A 20,487-nucleotide genomic window follows, 5' to 3' on the forward strand; every position below is an offset into this window, starting at 1 on the left:
TATGATGTGGGTTCAAACCTGGCCCCCACACAGTACCCTAGGAATATCCCCACCCTCCCCTTTCCAGACTCTGGGCAAGGGGGACTTCCCCATGACTTCAGAAGACTTTTCCAGCCCAGGCTTGTATGTGGCTGAAATTCCACGGGAAAGGATAGCCCTCCTACTTGTACCTACGATAGGCTGTGTTTTTGTAAAGGCTCAGTGGTGCTGTCTACCACTACAGACTACTTCTATAGTGTCTTCCCTAGGAACCTGCCTTGGCAGTGACTTCATGGTGGGGGACCAGTACCCCTCTCTGTTCTTTTCTTTGGATAATTCTCTAAGGATGCATCTATCCCAGAATACACAAAACAATGTCTCTCTCATTCTCTGCAGATGGTTTTACAATCAATTTTTGGTAGAAATATCAAACTGGCCTAACCCACTAGAAATACTTTCCACTGTGTTATATCACATTTAAAAAGATCCCAGGCTCCACTGATGCTTCAAAGCAGAGCTATGCTATGATTGATTGCCAATGTCTGTCAGTGGAGGGGGCCTGGAGAACAGTGGTCTGTATGCTGTCTAAACCTCCTTTCCTGTTTCACTGCAGACTTTCATGTGCATGATCTCATTTGATTAGAAGAACACTATAGTCTAGGGACCATTATTATCCATTTACAAAAGGGGGCATCGGGAACATGGAAGTCAAGTCTCCTTAAGTCCCCCAAGTAAACCAAGGCCAGACCCAGGATGAGAGCCCTGATGTCCTGAGTCGCAGGTCAGCACAAGGAAGACATTTAGATGAGGGGAACACTCGAATCAACATGCTAAAAGCATTCACACGTCTTTAGGAAAATATGCTTAGTAAATCTTCTCCAGGCTTGCAATTTGCTATTCTTTATGCATATGTGTGGGATGCTGGCAGGAACAAAGCCTGTGGAAAGGGGATGGGTTGCCCACGCAGGAGCCGACTGCCCCTCTGCTTGCTGGAAACTGAGGGTGGGCAGGCCTGGCTCTGACTTGCTCCAATTTCATTAAATCAGCAAGGCACCCCAGGAAGAGAAAAGGGACCATTTCAGTAACATCTGCAGGGAGTTACTCTGGACAGCTATTCAGTTACCATGGAAACCCATGGTTGGCAACTGCTTCCATTTCAAGAAAATAGCTACAAACAATAATAAGCATAAATGAAAAATGGTATGCTGTTACTTCGAAATTGTACTTGTTATTGAATTTTGCTGGGCTTGAGGGCTGAGACTGCAGGCTCATATCCGTGAATCATGCCAGCCCGGTCCTCCTCAGTAATCAGGTTTTCTGGACATGACCCCTAGTGAGGCATTAACCAGCCAAGCTGATGTCTGAAACGCAGAAGAAGGGGGATGTGCCTTGCAAAAACACCAAATGCCAGCTGGGCTGACCACAGGATGGGAGGAAGCTACGAGAAGAGACAGGGCTGTGTGATGTGGCCTGCGATTTCTTTATCTGGGGCTCAAAATTCAAACAACCTAAGAGGAAACCTAACAACAGGGGCGAGGGCTGAGCAGGGAATGTTTGCTTGGTTCTGTTTTCAAGGGCTACTGGGGTAGAAATAATATAAGATGCTTTGGTCTCTCAAGTGATTTCTTTAGTATATGCCTAAACTCTTTAAACCCAATTTGAAACCCAACCCTTCTGGCTTCTTGTTGGGGCTGAGTCCCCTTCTGGCAATGGAAACCTCTGACCACATGAAACTAGTCCCATCCTTGTGATCTCCCTGTGCCAGATGTCAGGGACACTGCGAGAGCCATTCTCAAGGGCAACCGACTGGAACCCAGACCTCTACAGGGCCTAGAGAACTATGGGCTCCGAAACGGTCCTTCCAAGACCACTAGTGCCTCTGCAGGTGGGCTTGCTTCCTGCTGCTCCATCTGTCCAGAAACAGCTACAGAAAGCAGGGGGAAGGTCATCTGGGGAGTCTAATTCTACAGAGTAAGAATCACGATGATGCTTCCCAGGCCGTAGAATTATCACTGGATGGATAAGCAAAATCAAGGTTCAGAGACAGTGACTACCCATGATCCCTCAAGGTAGAAGACAGGCTACCAAACCTCCCCACCCGTGGGTGTTGTAGGTGCGTCACTGTGCCCTGGGTACCCAGGTCCGGAATCCATGTTCTAGAACTGGCGTCTGATGGACCCTTTTACAGCCCAGGGCCATTTGCAGTATACACTTATGCCAGACCTGACATGGCTCACCCTTGAGAACCCTGAGGAGACAGAGCTCCTATGGAATGGAAGAGGCAGCTCAAAGGCTGGGGAGAGTCCGAGGACCCTCACACAAGGCATTTGGGGTGAGCTCCCAGGGCAAGGTTCTAACAAGTGCCCACGGACTCTTTGGATGTAGATCACAAAGAGAATTTCACAACAACATGGAAGCCACAAAAAATGTCAGCCAACCCTTCTAGATCGTTTTTCATCAATGTAGACTCTGATAGGAGGGAAACAGCTCGCACCTATAAGACACATATAAGATGCCTCTCACAGCAGAGCTGGCAGGAAGTCACTTTCTAGAGATGCCCAGGGGCAGCGGCGGCAGCAGCAAGGTGCTAGTCTGAAGGGTGAAGCCACGGGCAAGGAGGTGGCGGGAGGGAGGGTGACTCACCAGGCTGGACATGATGCACACACCGTCCGGGTTCACTGTCAGCGCCTCCTTGTACAGCTGCTTTGCCTCTTCCAAGTTGCCCTTCACCTCAGCCAGCCGGCCTCGCATGTAGAGCACCGAGTGAGAGGTGGGGAAGAGGCCAGCAGCCTCCTGGATGCAGAAACCTGCTTCCTTGAGGTGCCTCTGCTCCATGAACAGCTCAGCTGTGAAAACACGAGCCGAGGGAAGTGTGAGAGGGGGTTTAGTCAAAGGTAGCGGCCCCAGCCCACATCCCTGAGCCCAGAAAGCTGAGGCTGAGCCAAGGAGTCACGACCCAGGGCTACCTTGCTGTGAAGTACAAGGGTAACACTGGGCACCAGGCTGTCAGTGTCCATTCTGTCAGTCACCATGCGGGGTACAAACTGCCTCAGCCAATGGCACAGAAATCCTAGAGAAAGCACTTCCACCACCCCACTTTAGAAACCCAGAACCACAGAGAGAGCGTAAGGGACAGAGCTCATGTCAGGCTGCCTGACTTTAGACCCAGCACTGGGGAACAGTGTGGCCCAGGGTTAAATGCATGCATGCTTGCACGTCTTTGACACAGGTCTCAGTCTGTCCTCGCTTTTGTTCATTGCTTCTCTGGGCAGATGGCAGGATGGGAAGGGACCTGGTGACAATCCTGGAGGCCTCTCAGTCTCGAAGCAGAGTAGCTGAGGGGCGTATACTGGGCCCTGGTGTGCTCAGGATGAGGCGGGAGCGTGCTTGGAGCCCAGGAGAGAACCAAATGCTGTGGAGGATGGGGACAGAGCGATCTGGGGCCTCTGATGAGGACACGGAGCTCACGTCAAGTGGCACAGCAGCAAGGCTGCCTCCTGGTCTTAAGGAGGCTGACTGGGGCCAAGCCCCAACTTCATAAGCTATCCCATCTCATTAACCCTCACAGGTAGGCTCAGAGGGAAGCGTGAGTCATTAGGGTCTTCACCACAAACAGCTAAGCTGAGGTGGGGAGGGCCTTGCTCCAGTTCCTCACAGAGGAAGGACAACGCAGAACCGGCTTCCTCTCCCGACACAGCCTCTCTCTAATGCTGACACACACACACACACACACACACACACACACACACACACACACACACGGCCAGCAGACAGCATCAGATCCTCGTGAAGGGCTAGGGGAAGAGGTGCGGTTTCTTCCGTCTCCAGGCAGACCACAGAACTGTGCATTTCAGCCCCGCACTGCACAGGCATTCGCCCACTCCAGACACTTTTAGACACGCTGCTTGCTGGCCCACTCTGCCTTCTTTCCAACCGGCCCCCAGGGCTCGGCTGCCCCCTCCCGGAGCCGGTGCCCATGCGGAAGTCACAGAAGGATGGCAACACAGATGGGGAGCGCGGGAGGCCAGCAGAGTCTGCCTTGCGGCTCTGCCAAGAGCTTTTCCTAGCACGGGCTGAATGCTGAGGTTACACCAGTTCAGAGCATGTCTGGGGTAGGGACGGAACTCCCAGAAGGAGGTGGACAGACCTGGCTCTGTCAGGAAGACAGCCTAATGAACTGCAGTATACAGTAGGAGGGGTTCTTAGGCAGGAAGGCTACCTCAAGTTCATTGCATAATCCAATCAGCTTGCCACATCCCAAAATATTACAGAGAGCATTTGGAGCCCTTTTTTTCCAATGGTGGTAAGGAGCTGTGATAATCTGAGAAAGGAAATCAGAGGAAACAAACTCTCATGCTGTTTCAGAGGGATGGGTAGACATTCAAGGCCCCTATCCTTACAGGCAGTGACACCAGGAGATGGGGACTTTGGGCCAGGATCGGGCGGGGCTGGCCAGTGGACAGGGATCTGGCTGTCTCCCTATCATTTCCCTTTTCTGCTCTCCTATTGAGCTGCTACCAGGGCCTTTGCACAGGCTCTATTTCTAACTGAGTATATAATGTACAGCTCTATCGAACACGGACTACATGTCCAGTCCACCCATAAGGAAGAAAATAGGGGAGTGGCAGTGGCAACTAGGTCCAGGACAGTGAAATGACAGGTACCATTTCTGGGTGCTAGAGGTACAGATTGGGCCAGGTCAGTGCCACAGTGGTGTGGTCAGGAAGCTTTTTCTAGAGGAGTTCACATTTGAGCAGGTAGAGAGAACAGAGGACTGTGTTAGAAGCCCCAGGGGTACAGTGGAGACAGGTGCGGTATCAGGCTTGGTGTGGATGGATGCCCACGTCACACACACACACACACACACACACACACACACACACACCAGCAGTTGTGGGTGAGCTCTCCGGGCACGCACTCTGAGAATCTAGGGTCAGACTCTTAATGCCCACATCTCACTCAGCAGCCCCAGCCAGGCTGGGCCCACTTGGCTCTGTCACGGCTCATTAAGCTGTTTACAACTTGCTGTTCTGCCTCCAAGTGCCCAGGAGACTGTCCCTGGTCTTCGCCTTGGGTACTCCTCAGTGTGTTCACATCAACAGATTTCAATTAGTGCTGGGGGCCCTGGGGCTTTCTGAGGCCCTGGGCCCAGCCGAAAAGCCATATACCAAGGAACGCTCCCTGAGTAGTGGGCTCCTCGGCTCTCTGATGGGTCTCTTTAGCACTCAGGCAGGAGTCAGGTGACACAGTCCAGAGTCAGAGCAGCAGGTCTCCTGAGGGCTCTGGCCACAAGGCCTCAGACTCAAAAGCAGCCACACAGATTCTGGGGGCTTCAGTGTACCTACCATGTCTTCATAACCTCTGTGTCCCTGGGCAGGTGCTCTTAGCTACTGCTTGCTGTTTTACCAAACATGGTGTTCTTAGCCAGTCAGCCGGCCAACCAGTCTGCCAGTCAGCCAACCACGACTGCAGCAGGAGCTTGGTGGCATGGTGCCCACCACTGCCCGGATCCTCTACTTCCAGGCGACTGTCAGGCCTGCCATGCCCACACCCATGTGCTCCCCTGGCCAGGGCTGGGTTAGTACTCAGTACTTAGCCTTATCTAGGGCAGCGAGCAAGCCTTTGTTCCTGCCTGAGTGTCAAAGTACATTCTGCCCCCAGCTCCTTTTCTCTCTCCCTCCCTTCTTTTCGCTCTTGTCTCATTACCCTCCCTGCCACCGGCTCAGCCTCCTCTTCGGTCTGTTTCTGGTTTTCTTGCTCTTGACTCCTGGGTTCCCTCACTACCTTCCTCTGTGCTTTCTCTCCACAGGGTACAAATGGAAAACAGCTGCTCCCAGGAGTTTTGCAAGTCCCTCTTATTGTTCTTCTCAGAGGCAGCCTGGCCTAACCCTGCACCCAGAGCTGGTTCTAGTAGCCCCGCCACTCCTGCCAAAACGAGGGCTCTAGGCCCCAGGCTGGGGGCTAATTTCACTCTCTAAGGCCTTTCCCATACTCTTGTGCAACAGGGAGGGCCTTGTCCTCAGGCTGGCCCTATGCTGAGAAGCAGGGTACCCTTCCAGGACCTCAGGGCCTTTTCAGGTGAGAACCTGCCAAGACCTCCTCCGAAAATGGAGGGAGCTGTGCAGGGCCTGGGACAGGAGAGAAATAGATAAGGCTCTAAAACAGTGCTTCTTAACTTGTGGGCCATGATCCCCGCGGGTCGGATGGCCCTTTCATGTATCACATATTTATATTACAATTCATAATAGCAGCAAAATCATAGCTATGAAGTAGCAATGAAATAATTTTATGGTTGGGGTCACCACAACAGGAGGAACTGTAGGAAAGGATGCAGGGCAGCGTCAGGAAGGTGGGAACCACTGGTCTAAAAGGAATCTCCCCTGCCTGGCCTTGACCTCCACAGTGAGGACATATTTATCCATCTCAAAGGAGGTAAGCATGGCTCCCCGAGAAGCAGGCCCTCAGGAGGTGTGGATGCTCAGGAGAGAACAAAGGACTGTGGGAGTGGGGTGGAGAAAAGTCAGAGGTCACAGAGGATTCCAAAGAAGCCCCCCCCGCCCCCCCCCTCCCAGCACTGAGCCCTAGGGAGCACAGGCAAGGTGGGACAGTCAGGGCCCAGGACCCCACTGTTCTGGATGTGGGAAGGAGGGAAGAATAAATGTGAGAGCAAGCGAGGAGCCCTTCAAGGCACCAAAGGAGGAGGAGCAAGCAGGGTAGGAGCCAGGCAAAGAGTCAAGGAAGACAGAAAGTGAATAAAGAGCAAAGATGGATAAGAGGAGGGAAGGTTGAAGCCAGGCAGCTTTTGTGATCCTTTTCTACCCCAGGTTCTCAACCTGGCTCTGCCCTGAAGGTCAGGGTCCCTCCTAAGAGCTGCTGTAACTATAGTGAACATCAACTCTCTCTCTCTCTCTCTCTCTCTCTCTCTCTCTCTCTCTCTCTCTCTCACACACACACACACACACACACACACACACACACACACACACATGCACACAGTGGCTTACACTTGCAGGATGAGCTCTCAGATAACATGACTTACTGGGGATTGGAGGCCAGGTCAGCTTCCTACAAATGCAGAAAGCCTAGAACTGTCCAGGAGTCCTTGGACCTTCAGGGCAGGGAAAGTCCCTGGGTGTGTCCTTACCCTTCTCTCTGGTACACTGTAAGCTGATAGAGATGCTCTCAGTAGTGAGAAGTGTGTGAGTGTGTGTGTGTGTGTGTGTGTGTGTGTGTGTGTGTGTGTGTCACTCTTACGGAAAGGACCTCTGCACACTGAAGGTTCTGGAACACACATGGGTCTGGCAGCAGCTTTCCCATTCTCACAGACCCACAGCCCAGGCAGCAGGACCCCTACTGCTAGCCTCAGTGCAAACCCTCCTGGAATCTGGCGAGCCTGAGGGAGTGGAAGAAGAAAGGAAGTGTGGGAGGGAAAGGGCATGACGTTCCAGTCAATTTTCACAGTGGACCTGATTGACAGATTCGGCTGCAGTTTATCCCAAATCAAACTTAGCTCACTCAGAAGTGATGGAGGATCCTTTTCCCCCTGCACAACATAGTATCTGTTAGCATTAGTGTGTGGAGGGTGGGAGTGGAGGGGAGAGAATGTATGGGGAGTGCTGATCACAATACACTTAGCCTGGGCCAGGTGGGGCAGTGTGGGGATCTGGTCCTGGCAGCTTTTCCTCCACCAGGTACTCAGGACATGCTGGTGAAGATGGCAGCCCAGGGACAGAGGATACAAATGGGTCCTGACGTGGTGAGGTGCCGAGGACACATTCTCTCACTCCCATCGAAGCTGTACATCTGTCTACTTCCTGCTTCCGGGAGAACAGATCTCATGATTCATAGTGAGGCTTGGGGACATGCAGAATAATGTCAGAGTCCTTTGCAGTTAGGGACAGTCAAATAACGAAGTCCTGGCCAATGAATCATAGGGTGAAGGGATGCATGGAGATTCTATGCTGTGTCCTTATGGGAAGAGGGAGGGTACTTTTCCTCCATGTTTATCTCTTGCCTCAGAACGTGAATGTGAGTGTCACAAGGAGCCGCTGTGAACCACATGGATGTGAGCAGTGCCCTAGAGAAGGCAGAGTGTCACTCGAGGTTGCCATTTCTGTATTGCTGAAATAGGCTTCTCCCTTGTATAAGGCACCAGAGGTTTGGATCTGTGACCACACCCGCTCAATCCGCTGTGACTTCTGTGTCCAGAGGCTGCTCTCGGACTTCTCAGGATAAAGTCCAGAGCAGAAAGGCTGACCCGTGACTCATGGAAGGGTGTGTGTCTGTAGTGGCACACCAGGTTTGGCTCCAGGTTCCGATAGACCTTTCACTTTTCCCTTTCCTTGGAGTTACTGCGGGCACATGCGCTACCCCAGAGTAAGGCAATGCATCTGGAAACCCAAGGTAGCTTCAGATGCATCCAAGTGCAAATCCCAAACACATCAGGAAAACAAAAGGCCTAGAGAGCTACCGTCAGAGGGTCATGTGGCAGTCCGTGGAGCTCCGATGACCATGCTGACCCCGCATCTCAGAGGCTGGGATGGCTTCACTGTTTGTCACCTTTCCCTCCTTCGACATTCCCTTCCTGAGTGTGCAGCCCAACCCAGCCCCCCAAGCATCCAGAGGAACCCTGAGAAGCTAAGTGCGGCAGTATTTGCATTACATTCCAATTACAATGCTGTTATGTCTAGGCTTTCTATGAATCCAGGTCCATTTTTCTTCTCTCCAGATGCAGCATCCAGGACAAGAAGAGTGGGGACAGGCTGCACACTGATGTGCCCACACGTGGAAAGCAGGCCACGAGCGGCACTGGGTCCTCATTAGGAGCATTCTGACTGACTCAACACCACCTATCCAGGGAACCGGCTATTGCTTCCTCTTGCTTTCTCCTCCATCAACCTCCTTGGGGATGATAGCCCACTCCTGTGAGAACAGGAAGGAGGGTAGGACGAACCCAGAGAAAACAGGGCCTGGGGGCCCAGTCTTTTGGCAGTTTGGGAACCTGCTATAGGCTCAGGTCTCCTCTCATCTTCTTGTACTGTGCGGGAGACATCTTAATCTCCTGTTTGGCCTTATTCTTTCCCCTGGACCCCATCACACCACGGTCAGGTTAAGTTGCCAAACACCTTCCAGTGTGTCACTCCTTGGCATTTCTGAGCCAAGCACTCACTCTGTAGGCATCGCACAGCCACATCATGAACCGGGAGGAGGCTACCGAAGCCATATACTAGCTGTGGAGCGCCCACTATGTGCTAACTGCTTTAACTTGTGAGTCATTTCAGACCAGGGCTAGCCAGTTGTCAGCCGCCACAGGATCTGATCTGGGTGACTTGAGCCAGGGCTTCCGGAATCCTATCCCTCTAGCACTCATTTGCCTGTGGGAACAGTGCTGGCCGGAGACCAAAAGGTATGTCACCTGGACAGCAGTCTCAGTGTCATTAGCCCTCTGGCTGTTTATTCAGGCTGCCTCTCCTATTGGGGGGCTTCACCCCACTGAGCAAAGAAGGACATCCACAGCCAGCCGGACAAGAGACAAGCAGAAACCTCAGGGGAGGAAGTGGGCTGTCTCGTTCTTCTGGAACATTCTTCTCCTGGGGCACCTAGGCAAGATGCTAGGATCTGAGTTCTGAGTGCAAACATTCTCTGAGGTTAGGATGGGGGAGATTAAAGAGGGGAGGGAGGAAAGAAAGTGAGCTGGGAAACAGAACTATAGAACCAAGAGTCTAACTATGTAAGCCTCCTCAGAAATCTCGTTCCCCCATCATCCTCAAGGACAGGGCCAGGGCTCTGGGCATCGGTGGCTCAGGGGACACTCACCGGCCTGGAGCCAGATCTGTTCCAGTGTGGTCCATAGCTGCATGGGGCCCTGCTTCAGGACCGAGGTTGTTATGGTCAGCTCCGACATGGCCTCCTCCAGCCTTGAGGCTGCGATAGATGAAGCCCTCCGAGAGCCTGCAGAACAAGAGGGCACAGGGCTCAGCGAAATTCAGGCTACCACCTGCCGCGGGCCTAGGAGCAGGCAGACAGAGCATCAAGGGCAGCTGCCAAACACCAGCTCACAGACCCTAGGGAGGGTCTTCTGCCTGTTCCTCTTCCCAGGGGGCAAATCTGAAGGGGTAATTTGGCCAAAATGCCACTGAGAATTTATCCCGGGAAAAACAATCCTAAGTGTCAGCAAAGATGCTCATTTGACTCCTGCCTTTAATACGGAACACAGAACCACCCCAAATGTTCAACAACAGGGAATGGTTAAAAGCAAGTGAAAGTGTAATCACGCAAGGCTCTGAGGACACACAGCCAACACGCTCGTACGGCACTGTTACGTAAAGGTCTTCACGGTCTTCAGGTGAGTGGAGACCAGCTTGTCACAACACAGTCACCCAACGAACTGTGGCGCGCTTCGGAAGAATTCCAGAGCTTTTCCAAGTAGGTGGTAGGGAAGAGGAGGGATGATTTTTCTCTTCTTTGGTGATCTTGACTTTCTGTCTTTGTAGTACACACCGTTTCGCACATGTTAAGATCCTACCCACGCGAAGCTGGGAAGCAAAAGATCCTTGGGTGCTAGCTTGTGGCTAACCTAGGCCCTCAGAGAACCTTTCTTGCTGTGGCCGAGGGTGGTGCAGGCCCTGCTAGGGATTTATAAGCTGTTGACATTTGAAATTCCCATGCAGGTGAAACAAGAACGCGTTCTCTTCCTCAGAGGCAATAAAGGCTCCAATAAACCCAGGAGGCCTCGAGACAAACCACAGATGACTGGTTTACGAGACAAGAGCATGGGAAGCCCTGATAACTGGACACAATTCGCTTTAAGTACAAGGACCCCCACCCCCACACCATGCCCTTCCTTGGGGACAGTGGTTCCCCAAGCAGCCAGGCACTGTGGTGGTGTCTCTGGAGTCAAGCCCTGGGTTTGCCTAGTGAAATCTCCATCTCTCTTAACAACAAAGCACAGCTTAACTCACATCCCCGGATCTGTCCCATTCTCCCAATTCACTCTGCTTAGGAAGTACGGGCCTTCTTCTGTTGCCCACAATGGGTGGCCACCACCCATCTTTGGGCAAATTGCCAGCCCCACCCAGAGCCAAGATCAACCCCGACCTTACCGGATTCTGCGTCATGCACATCAGGCAGGGTCAGGTGAATGCCGTTCTGTTTCTTCACTGTGAGGCCCTCAAAGCTGCCATCCCTTTCCAGGCCTCTGGAAGGCAAAGGAGGGCAGAATTGCATGATACAGACGACCGGCACCCCCTGGTTCAGCAGGGAGCAAGAGGGAACCCCATCTCAGCAGACTCTGAGGCCAAAAGTTCAAGCTCAAGAAGTAGAGCAAAGCCAGAATGGTAGGGAATGACAGAGACAAGCAGGACAGACAAACCAGCATGGGTCCAGCAGCCACAGGCTGCAACAGAATCCTCAGACTGCAGCAGCCCCAGAGGAGCTCTGGTTAGGGAGAACTCGAGTGGAAGGCAAACAGACATGCTGCTCTTGTTTTGGTTCTCATCCATTTCTCTAAGCTCCTGCACCTCCCACCCCATGGGGGGGGGGCTTCATTTTCTCAGGGTGGGAGGTGTGGGGAGCCAGGGAGGAAACTTTGCTCAAAAAGGCAGCAGCTGTTGCATTCTTGGTCAGCCCCTTCCTATGGCCAAGGAAGCCAGTGGCACTTGGCATGGGTTGAGGAAACTTCAGCAAAGCCACGACAGAAAAGGTTCCAGAAGGTGTCTTCCTGTTGGAGGTACACTAACTAAGATGCTGGCTCCAAAGACGATGGTGCCACAGTCCAGGGGACCTTTGTTGTCCTAACTCGGGTTCACACTGGTCCTGCCAAGGTTTGTAGATGCTCAGCCATCTTAAATAGGCTTCAGAGGAAACCACCTCTCCAAACATAGCAGAGCGGGAATGGTTCCTTTTCTTTGCCACTGTGGTGGTTTGAATAAGAATGGCCCCCCATAGGCTCTTTTATTTGAATGCTGGTCACCAGGGAGGGGCATTATTTGAAAGAATTAGGATTAGGAGGTGTGGCCCTCTTGGAGGAAGTGTGTCACTGAGGGAGGGCTTTGAGGTCTCAAGCCCAATAAGTCAGTCAGTCTGTCTCCTGCAAGCACTAGCTCTCTCTCCCTCTCTCCTTGAAAGCCAAGATGTAGCTCTCAGCTACTGCTCCAGCACCATGCCTGCTTGCCTGCCTGCCAGCATGCCTCCTGCTATGAAATGAAAATGGACTAAGCCCCTGAAACTGTAAACCAGCCCCCAATAAATGGTTTCTTTTTTTAAAGTTGTCTTGGGTATGGTGTCCCTTCACAGCAACAGAACAGTGGCCAAGACTTTCTTTTCCTAAGTCTGAAGCACCTGAGTGGGGACATCAATGAGCCCGGGACGTGAGGCCAAAATGATGTCCTGCTCCTCCTCGCCTGACTTTTCTCGAGGTCCTTTTCTTCTGTAACGAGCAGGATGTGTGGCTCTCAAGCTAAGAACGGACACCTGGACAGGAGCCTAGTTTAGAGCTCAATTCCCTAAGTGCCCATCATACTTTTTCTCTTCTCCCACGAGCGATCCTCTCCTAAGGCATTGAAACATTGCGTTTTGGGGCACTGCGCTGCACAGTTTAAGGCAGACATGGCGCATGTTACTTGAAGTACCCTGTACCAGATAGGGAGATGTGCCAAGCTAAGTAAGTCATCGACACTGTTACGGACAGGGCAGAGCGGCTGCTGAATGGCAGTAGCTTCATGGAGGAGGGACTGGGGGTGATGAGAACATTGGACAGCAGCAGGGTGTGTGCAGAACACAGGTGTGTTGGGTGGGAGTGGTGTAGGCTGGCAAGGTCCGTGGTGTGTAGATCAGACCCTCGTGCTGTGGATTTTGGTCTTAGTTTATGATTGCCCAAAATTAGATTTTTCAAGCACTGGCTTCTGGTTTATGGCTCTAGGTTTCAAAGAAAAACCCTTCCTGTCTCCTGGGGCAGCCAGGAGGGACTGGATCCAGATTTGTGGGCCAAGTAGTGACCTGGCTGTGTCCTGCTATATGTTGGGGTGAGAGTTGTGGCGGTTTCCTGAGGAGGTGCTCTGCACTGTGAGCTTCACCAGCCTCCCAGGACAGAATGGAGTATGTGCGTGGTGACTTGGAACACTAGGGTAAGCTCAGCTGCCCCAGCCCTGGCCCCTGCCCCATGAGAACACCTGGCAGCTCCACAGCCTGCTTTCTGAGTCAAAGCTACCAGTCCGTGGGTCCTTGTCTAGACCGGCCACTTGGATGTGCACCTTACCCGCCAGCCGGATAAGGAGCGGCCAGCTCCAGGGCGACTCCTCGGGGAACTGAGTCAGGCTGTGAACCTGCTCCAGCAAAGGCATTTGAATGCAAATCCACCTATGTCAGAGAACGGTGCACAGGCTTACAGTGCCCATCGCCAGGGAGGGCTTCTACTCCTTGCGTGAAAAATCCATCACCCACAGCTCTCTGGAAGTTTCTACCCATTTGTTCTGCCCTGCTCTGGAATCTCCCAGGCCTGGTAGTCTGCAAAGGGAGGGCTAACTGTCTGAGGTTTTCAACTCCATGCTATTTCCCCGGTCCTCCTCTGACCTCCCGAGGAGAATGGAGGACCTCTAGGTCCCAGAGTTCCTGTGCACATGCTCCATGGTCTGGGACTCAGGGTTCGCCTCCCAGTACTGTCATCTGACAGGTAAGTGGCAAATTAGACAAAGGCTCTGAATCTCGGTCTCTGACAACACAAAAGACATAAGTGGCTGATACGTCACATAAAAGCAAGAAGCCCAGGACCTGACTCAGGGGCTCGATGATGGCTTTTCTACTTTCTCACCACTCTGAACTCTATCTTCTAACCAGGGCTTTGTGTGTGGTACAGGGACTGTCAAGGGATTAAAACTGAGCCATGAATATAAAAATCCCTGAACACTGAGTTTGACATCTTCCACCCAAACCAACAACCATGTTTTGTAGGTATTGCGGCCTTTCAGCAACTGTTAGCCTGGCAGCTACCTCCTGCCAATCCTGCCCTCTAACCTGGAGCAACCCAAGGGGCAATGACAGCCACTTACCCCAGCTGAGAGAAGTTGTAGAGGGTCTGCCACAGCCTCAGCATTTGCCTGCAGGTCACAAGGGCTTCCTCTGGCCCTTTCAGAACCTGCTCCAGCTTCACCTTGGTGAACATCAGGCTACGGGGAAGGAGAGGCACAGTCAGCAGGCCCTGGCGAGGCTTGCCTCCAACAATGGGGCTGACGGGGCGGGGGTGACCCCATTGCTCAGTTCTCCAGCCCACAGCAGGCACAACCTCTGTCCCACCCATCAAACATTCTCTCCATGCCCCCGTTTCTTTCCATCTTTACAGCTTTTGCTGGTGCCCGCCCTGGACACCTTAGCACCTGCCCTGGATCAGACATTATCATCTCTCAAATCTGACTCCCAGCCTCGCCTGCCCGGTGTGCTCTGCCTCTTTACAAGCTGAGTTAAGCAACACCTTGAGTCCTACCAACACATGGCCAGGATTTCTACTTCTGTGCCCAACGAGGCACAGGATGGACCCTCAGTAAGAGCCACACATAGAAACCAGGCTTTTAGCTTGGGTGTATGGGTGTTTTGCCTTGCATGTGTGTCTGGGCCACACTCCTGCAGTCAGAAAGCAACTTTGCATCACTACCTGAGCACATCAGAGAAGGCCGAAGCATTCAACCCAGATCATTAGCACGCTTGTTCACTAAGGACAAGGAAGGGCCGGAAGCTCTGCTGTGTCAAGTGCTAGCCCTTCCTTGTTAGGGAGGTCCACCTGTGCCAGAAGCATGGCCAGGCAGCACGGAAGTATCGCAGTGTGCTGGTATTCTGAGACCAGCACACTGGCAATACCATTATACAGCAGCTACCAGGGCAGCCTTTGCAGAATGGCTGAGTCACTGAGACCAGTACAAGACTGAGACCTAGTTCCCAGAGTGGTCAGCAAGCAGTGAGGCCACCTCTGTTGAGAGAATCACATGACCATAGACTTGGTCACTGTCGGTAATGAAGTATGGTCCATGTGGCTACACCTGCCTGCTCCAGGAAAGCTGAGCTGTGTTGGGAACCCCACTTGAGGTTCCTGAGCCACGACTTGATCCAAGGAGGACCAGCCTTACTTTTCTCTGCACAGAGACCTGGGTCTCCACATTCCCCCATCCCCCGGCCTTTTCACCTCTTTTTAGACTGTGACTCGATAGAGAATAATGAAGATGGTGGAATTTACCCTCGTGTGCATTTCAGAAGAGGGCTCTCTGAGCACACATTTGTTCCCACTTTGCCTCAAAAATGCCTTTTGTGCTGCATAGAGCAGCTGCCCTCTCCCTACCCATGTTCACCTCTCCAGTTTCCTTTCTTTCTTCCTTTCTTCAAGACAGGGTTTCTCTGTGTATCTCTGGCTGTGTCCTGGAACTCACTCTGTAGCCCAGGCTGCCCTCAAACTCACAGAGATCCACCTGCCTCGCCTCCCTGAGTGCTCGGGCTAAGGGCATGCACCACCACCGCCCGGCTCCTCTCTGTTCTCATGTCAACCTGGACTTAGCTTGTTTTCGATAGGCTCTCATGTAGCTTAGGATTGCCTAGAACTCACTGCACAGCTGAGCTTGACTCTGAACTTCAGAACCTCCCGCCTCTACCTACCAAATGCTGTGACTTCAGATGTGTACCATAATGTCCTTATGAATGAAAAGTCCTGAAAGGAAGCTGCATCTGGGCTACGAACGGACACTCCTGAAGGGAATCTGTCTGCAAAGGCTGACTGGCTGATTAGAATGTCAGGGCTGTGGAGACTGGAATGTTGCGAGTTCAGAGAGCAAGTCCAGCCTGACCTTTGGCTAAGTTCTGCTTCTCCAGAGCAGCCATTCCTTCATGCATGTTGGAACTAACCTCTTGTGACAGTAAAGAACTTTTTAGAATCTATGGACTTAGCAAGCAACTAGCTGCTACCAATCCCAAAGCCAAGGTAGCATCTTGGGCCCATAGAAAAGCTTCCCCCAGCTTGTCCCCGCCTCTCTGACATAACCACCAGTGTATTTTAAACTTGCCCCGATTCATGACTTTCTCTGCTCTGTAAAACTCTAAAACCTTTTAAAATGGCTTTCACGTTGGAACATGGAATTTGGGGTAACCTAATGTGTTCCTGGGACCACGGTCACTCAGAATGGTTCCAGAATAAACTAGCTCTTAATCCCTTTAAGATGATAACTATGGTTTTCATGTCATGTCAACACCATTTTGTGAGGTGTTAGGAATTTACCCCAAGCCTCTTGCATGTAACAAAAAACCCTTACCAGTTTTTTGTTTGGTTTGGTTCTTGAGAGAGGGTCTTACTGTGGAGTCCTGGCTCACCTGGGATTCTCAATGTAGACCAGGTTGGTCTTGAAGTTGCGGGTGAACCACATGCCTCTGGGATTACAGGCATGTACCACCATGTCCAGCTCAACCTAGACTTTAAACCCCACTTTTCCCAAATCTTCTGCAACCTTTCTTGACCCATCCTCTGCTTGTGAGGTCCCAGGGCCCTGAACTAGGCAGAAAGGGTCCAGCTGGGGGTGGGTGGAGCTGCAGGGGGAATGGGTGCTGTCCCACCTGTCCTTCACAGACCCCACAGAGCCCAGTATGCCGATATGTGGAGGTGCCTCTGCTTTCAGGAATATGAAACAGAAGAGACAATTGCTGCCTTAAGGTAACAATTATAGTGCTATAAATGTCAAATTGCCCAGAGAATCAAATGTTGTGTTTTTGGATCTGACTCCCATGCAAGGAACGTGGAAGGGGGTTCTTTCTGGAAGTAGGAGTGTGGGAGAGTGACGGAAATTGTGCTGGGCAGAAAGACAACAGCACTTAGCGCAAGGGTGTTGTTGGGAAGGGGCAGTCAGTCTAAGTCAGCCTCCCCAGCTTTCTGGGACTCTCCACAGACAGCCCTCTAGCCCACTACTGTCAAGGAGTCACACCAAAGCCCCAGTGTCAGAGTTGGGCCAGAGGTACCATGTGCCCGGGATAGCGAAAGCTGAGCTGGGTGAACAGCCTCCATCAGCACAGGCTGTGTCCTCCTGGTGGCTGACATTCCACTCGCCCGAGTAACCTGGAGTGGAATTTCTCAACCCAACCACATCCTCTCTGGGTTGGGCAAGAGCTCCAACGATCACCCTTGGGTGTGAGCCTCAGGCTGAGGGTCCTGAGGCTCCAGATCAGCTCCTGAGGAGACTTCCTGGGTGGGTAGCCTGCCGGAGGGATCCTTACAACAGAACTTGTCCTGCCTGATGTCCACACCATGAGGACACGCGCCTCGGTTTGGCCTCCTGTGACCTTGGGCTGTTACAGTGGTGTCAGCAAATCCTTGACACTTTTTCCTGCTTTGTTCCACATTGTGGTCTATGGGGCTCACCCCTCCCCCGTCACATCTGACCAACTCCTACACAGATACCACCCTCCAACTTTTTCAGTATCTCATGGGGCTGTGTCTTAGTTCGGGTTTCTATTGCTGTGAACAGACACCATGACCACGGCAACTCTTCTAAAGGAAACCACTGCAATGAGGTGGCGGCTTACATACAGTTCAGAGGTTCAGTCCACTATCATCATGGTGCAGTATGGTGACTGGGAGTAGGGTGGCAATGCAGGCAGACACGGTACTGGAGAATTCTACATCTTCATCCAAGGGCAACAGGAAATATCTTGAGCATATATCAGATCTCAAAGCCTACTTCCACAGCATCACACTTCCTCCAACAAGATCACACCCACTCCAATAAGGCCACACCTCCTAACAGTGCCACTCCCTTTGGTGGCCATTTTCTTTCAAACCAACTGTAAGGAGTACTATATATGCACCCCTTTCCAGTATAAGGTTTCACAATGTCTGGAAGTGCACACTGTTGGCCTGGTCTTGAACTCGGGGGTCTACAAATTCAGGTCTGTAAAAAACTTGGATCCAGTCCTCACTAAGACATCTGTATCTAGCCCAGGAAGTGCACTGATTCTTGCCCTACCCAGCTATTAAGACAGAGCCCTTGGCATGCCTCTGTGACTGGCTGGAGTTATGGTCATGAATTCAGCAGAACCCTGTGCTCCCAGGGGAGCTTCTGGGGACAGGTAAGGCAGACTGAGCAAGTTTGGCTCTCCCCACCTTCAGGCCTACCACATGTCATATAGATGAGTCTAAAATGTCTCTGAGTAAGTAACTATAAGACTTTAGGAAAAAATTCCAAGGCCCAGGTCCTCCTCCAAGAAGTCCCTATGTGACTGTGTGTCCAGCTGGCACCCAATCACATGTTGTGTCTCTATTGTTAATGGCACCCAATCACATGTTGTGTCTCTATTGTTAATGGCACCCAATCACATGTTGTGTCTCTATTGTTAATGGCACCCAATCACATGTTGTGTCTCTATTGTTAAAAGTTTAATAATGAAGATAGGTTCGCGTGAAGTATCTTTTACCAGCTGTTCCGGGAACAAGTGCGGCCAGTCCTGGCGTAGGTGTCCCCTCAGTTTGTGCCCACCTGCTCAAGCAGTTTTGTCAGTTTGCTCACGTCCCTCAGCAGCAGTGTGCCTTGCTTCCCCAGTTCCCGGGTGGGTACTTAGCATGTAGTGTGTGCTTAGCACGGCAGTCTGGTCACTTGAGTCCTTACAGCTGCAGTGTGGGAGGGACACACGACACTAGGCAGGTAACAACACACTGGCCAGTTCCATTCCAGCCTGCTCACAAACAGGGTCTGACCTCACAGGACAGGCTCTGAGGAGGAGTCACATGTTCTAGGTGTGCTATGTGGGTTCTAGGTGTGGTGTGCGGGTGTCTGGCTCTTTCTGACTGGGGCTGGAGGTGGAGGGTCATCCTCTCTGGGGCCAAAGGCAAAAATGTCTAACTGAAACATGTCTGTAAGACTGGAATACCAGAATCTACCGGGTACCCTGACCAAAGCTATTCCAGGGGAAGGATGGTCAACTTTGACCACATTATTGTCCTTAAACTGCACCATGAATCCAGCTTGGGAGACAGAAACTTGAACCAAAGTCTCGCCTCTGCTGAGCATGTCACAAGTTCCATACCTGCAAACCAGGAGGGAAATCACCTCCTCACATACTCCCCGTGAGGCTGAGCCCTGATGAGCTTGGAGCAGCAGCTGAGAAACCCCAGGGAGGCACACAGCTGACCGCAGCTCAGCTGGCCTGATGCTCAGGGCAGGCTCCTGCTTTGAGGCTGAAATCCTAGGTGGTTCAGAAGACATTTCTAGGCCAGCTGCCTCTGAAGGCTCTGCAAAGTGCCTGAGCTCCCTGGCGTGTTCAGTAAGGTCTGTAGCCTCTGTGATAAACGCACACAATCCTTGGTTGCAATGTCTGCTCCTAGCAGAGAGCTGGAGTGCAGTCAGAAGCCCACTGTCTAGCTCAGCTCCCATGAGCATGTCCCAGGCTCCCTCATGCACATCTTAACTCTTCACCTCATGCACTGCGATTAAGGGAGTCACCCTGGCTGGTCCTGGCTCACTTCCTGCCTAATGGGATCCAGCGGTACTTCATCCTTTCCAGCACATTTTATGTGCCCCAGCCTCTCCAAAACAGCCTATGTAGCCGCAAAGCAGAGATGGCATGACCGAGGCTGTCCAGTGTCTGCACATGGTTCTCCTTGAGAACTGTTAGCTGTCGTCCTCAGACCTGTCTTCCTGCCAGGCCTGGGTTTATCTAGGCTGGGGTCAAGCCCTTATCTTCCAGTACTTTTCCTTTAAACCCAACGAACAAACCTGTGTCAAAGCACAGAAGAATGTAGTCTGGAAGAATTCCTCAAGGCCTAGAAGACATGGATGTCCCCAGGGCCGGAGCAATTTGAAGGAAGCAAGGCTTCAAGGAAGCTTCCAGAACATTCCATTCTCACTGGCCCCACTGGTCCCTGCTATGCTCCTGAGGTCTTTGGAGGCTTTTCTTGCTCTCCCTGGCTCCTTAAAGGGTGGCAGCAGGTGTGGCAAGTGTAAGGAAGGGAACATTATCTCTTTAAAGGACAGTAATTAGTAATTCTAGCTAGGACTGCTGCGCTGTTTTAATGAAGAGTTCTATTTTTACAGAAAACATATAATTGAGTGAAAAAGCAGGCTATTCTCTGAGTGAGGTGGCCCACACTCTGTAGAGTCTGAGTCCTCAGGCCAGAGCCTGCATACAGCACGGAATCCACGTGAAGGGTTTTCCCTGCCCCCCCCCCCCCCCCCCCCCCGCTCAGACGCAGAACGCTGAGCCGACTGATGGACGACTCAAGCATCTCTGCTTCTAGTCATGGAGCCTGAGATAAGACACCAGGATTCAGAGCCTCATCATGTCCTCGTGTGTACAGTAGAAACGGCAACAGTTTCTATCACTCCTAGGGTTGCTGGGAGGGGAGCTGGGAGGAACAGTGGAGCCGGGCAGTGGTGGTATACACCTTTAATTGCAGCACTTGGGAGGCAGAGGCAGGTGAATCTCAGTGAGTTTGAGGTCAGCATGGTCTACAAAGTGAGTTCCAGGAGAGCCATGACTGTTACTTAGAGAAAT

At 52.0% G+C, this 20,487-nt stretch overlaps 1 protein-coding gene and 1 long non-coding RNA gene across 7 annotated transcripts in view; one reads left to right on the plus strand and one right to left on the minus strand.

The window, feature by feature from the left end:
• The window catches only part of LOC125388291 (uncharacterized), a 334,710-nt gene that overhangs the window by 223,139 nt on the left and 91,084 nt on the right, over positions 1-20,487 (plus strand). The window lies entirely within an intron of this gene.
• Positions 1-20,487, minus strand: part of Ttc7a (tetratricopeptide repeat domain 7A) — a 102,985-nt gene that overhangs the window by 8,746 nt on the left and 73,752 nt on the right. For 5 of the 6 annotated variants that reach the window (XM_048416303.3, XM_085690948.2, XM_085690945.2 and 2 more), the window contains 4 exons: positions 14,025-14,141; positions 11,082-11,176; positions 9,796-9,930; positions 2,623-2,825 (listed from right to left, as the gene is read on the minus strand). In XM_048416303.3, coding sequence (XP_048272260.1) covers positions 2,623-2,825; positions 9,796-9,930; positions 11,082-11,176; positions 14,025-14,141 — 550 coding nt within the window. The remainder of the gene's footprint in view (positions 1-2,622; positions 2,826-9,795; positions 9,931-11,081; positions 11,177-14,024; positions 14,142-20,487) is intronic. The other variant, XM_085690947.2, reaches the window with a different exon arrangement.

Source organism: Myodes glareolus, chromosome 6, assembly GCF_982192425.1.
Source record: "Myodes glareolus chromosome 6, mMyoGla1.1, whole genome shotgun sequence".
NCBI classification, from domain to species: Eukaryota; Metazoa; Chordata; class Mammalia; order Rodentia; family Cricetidae; genus Myodes; species Myodes glareolus.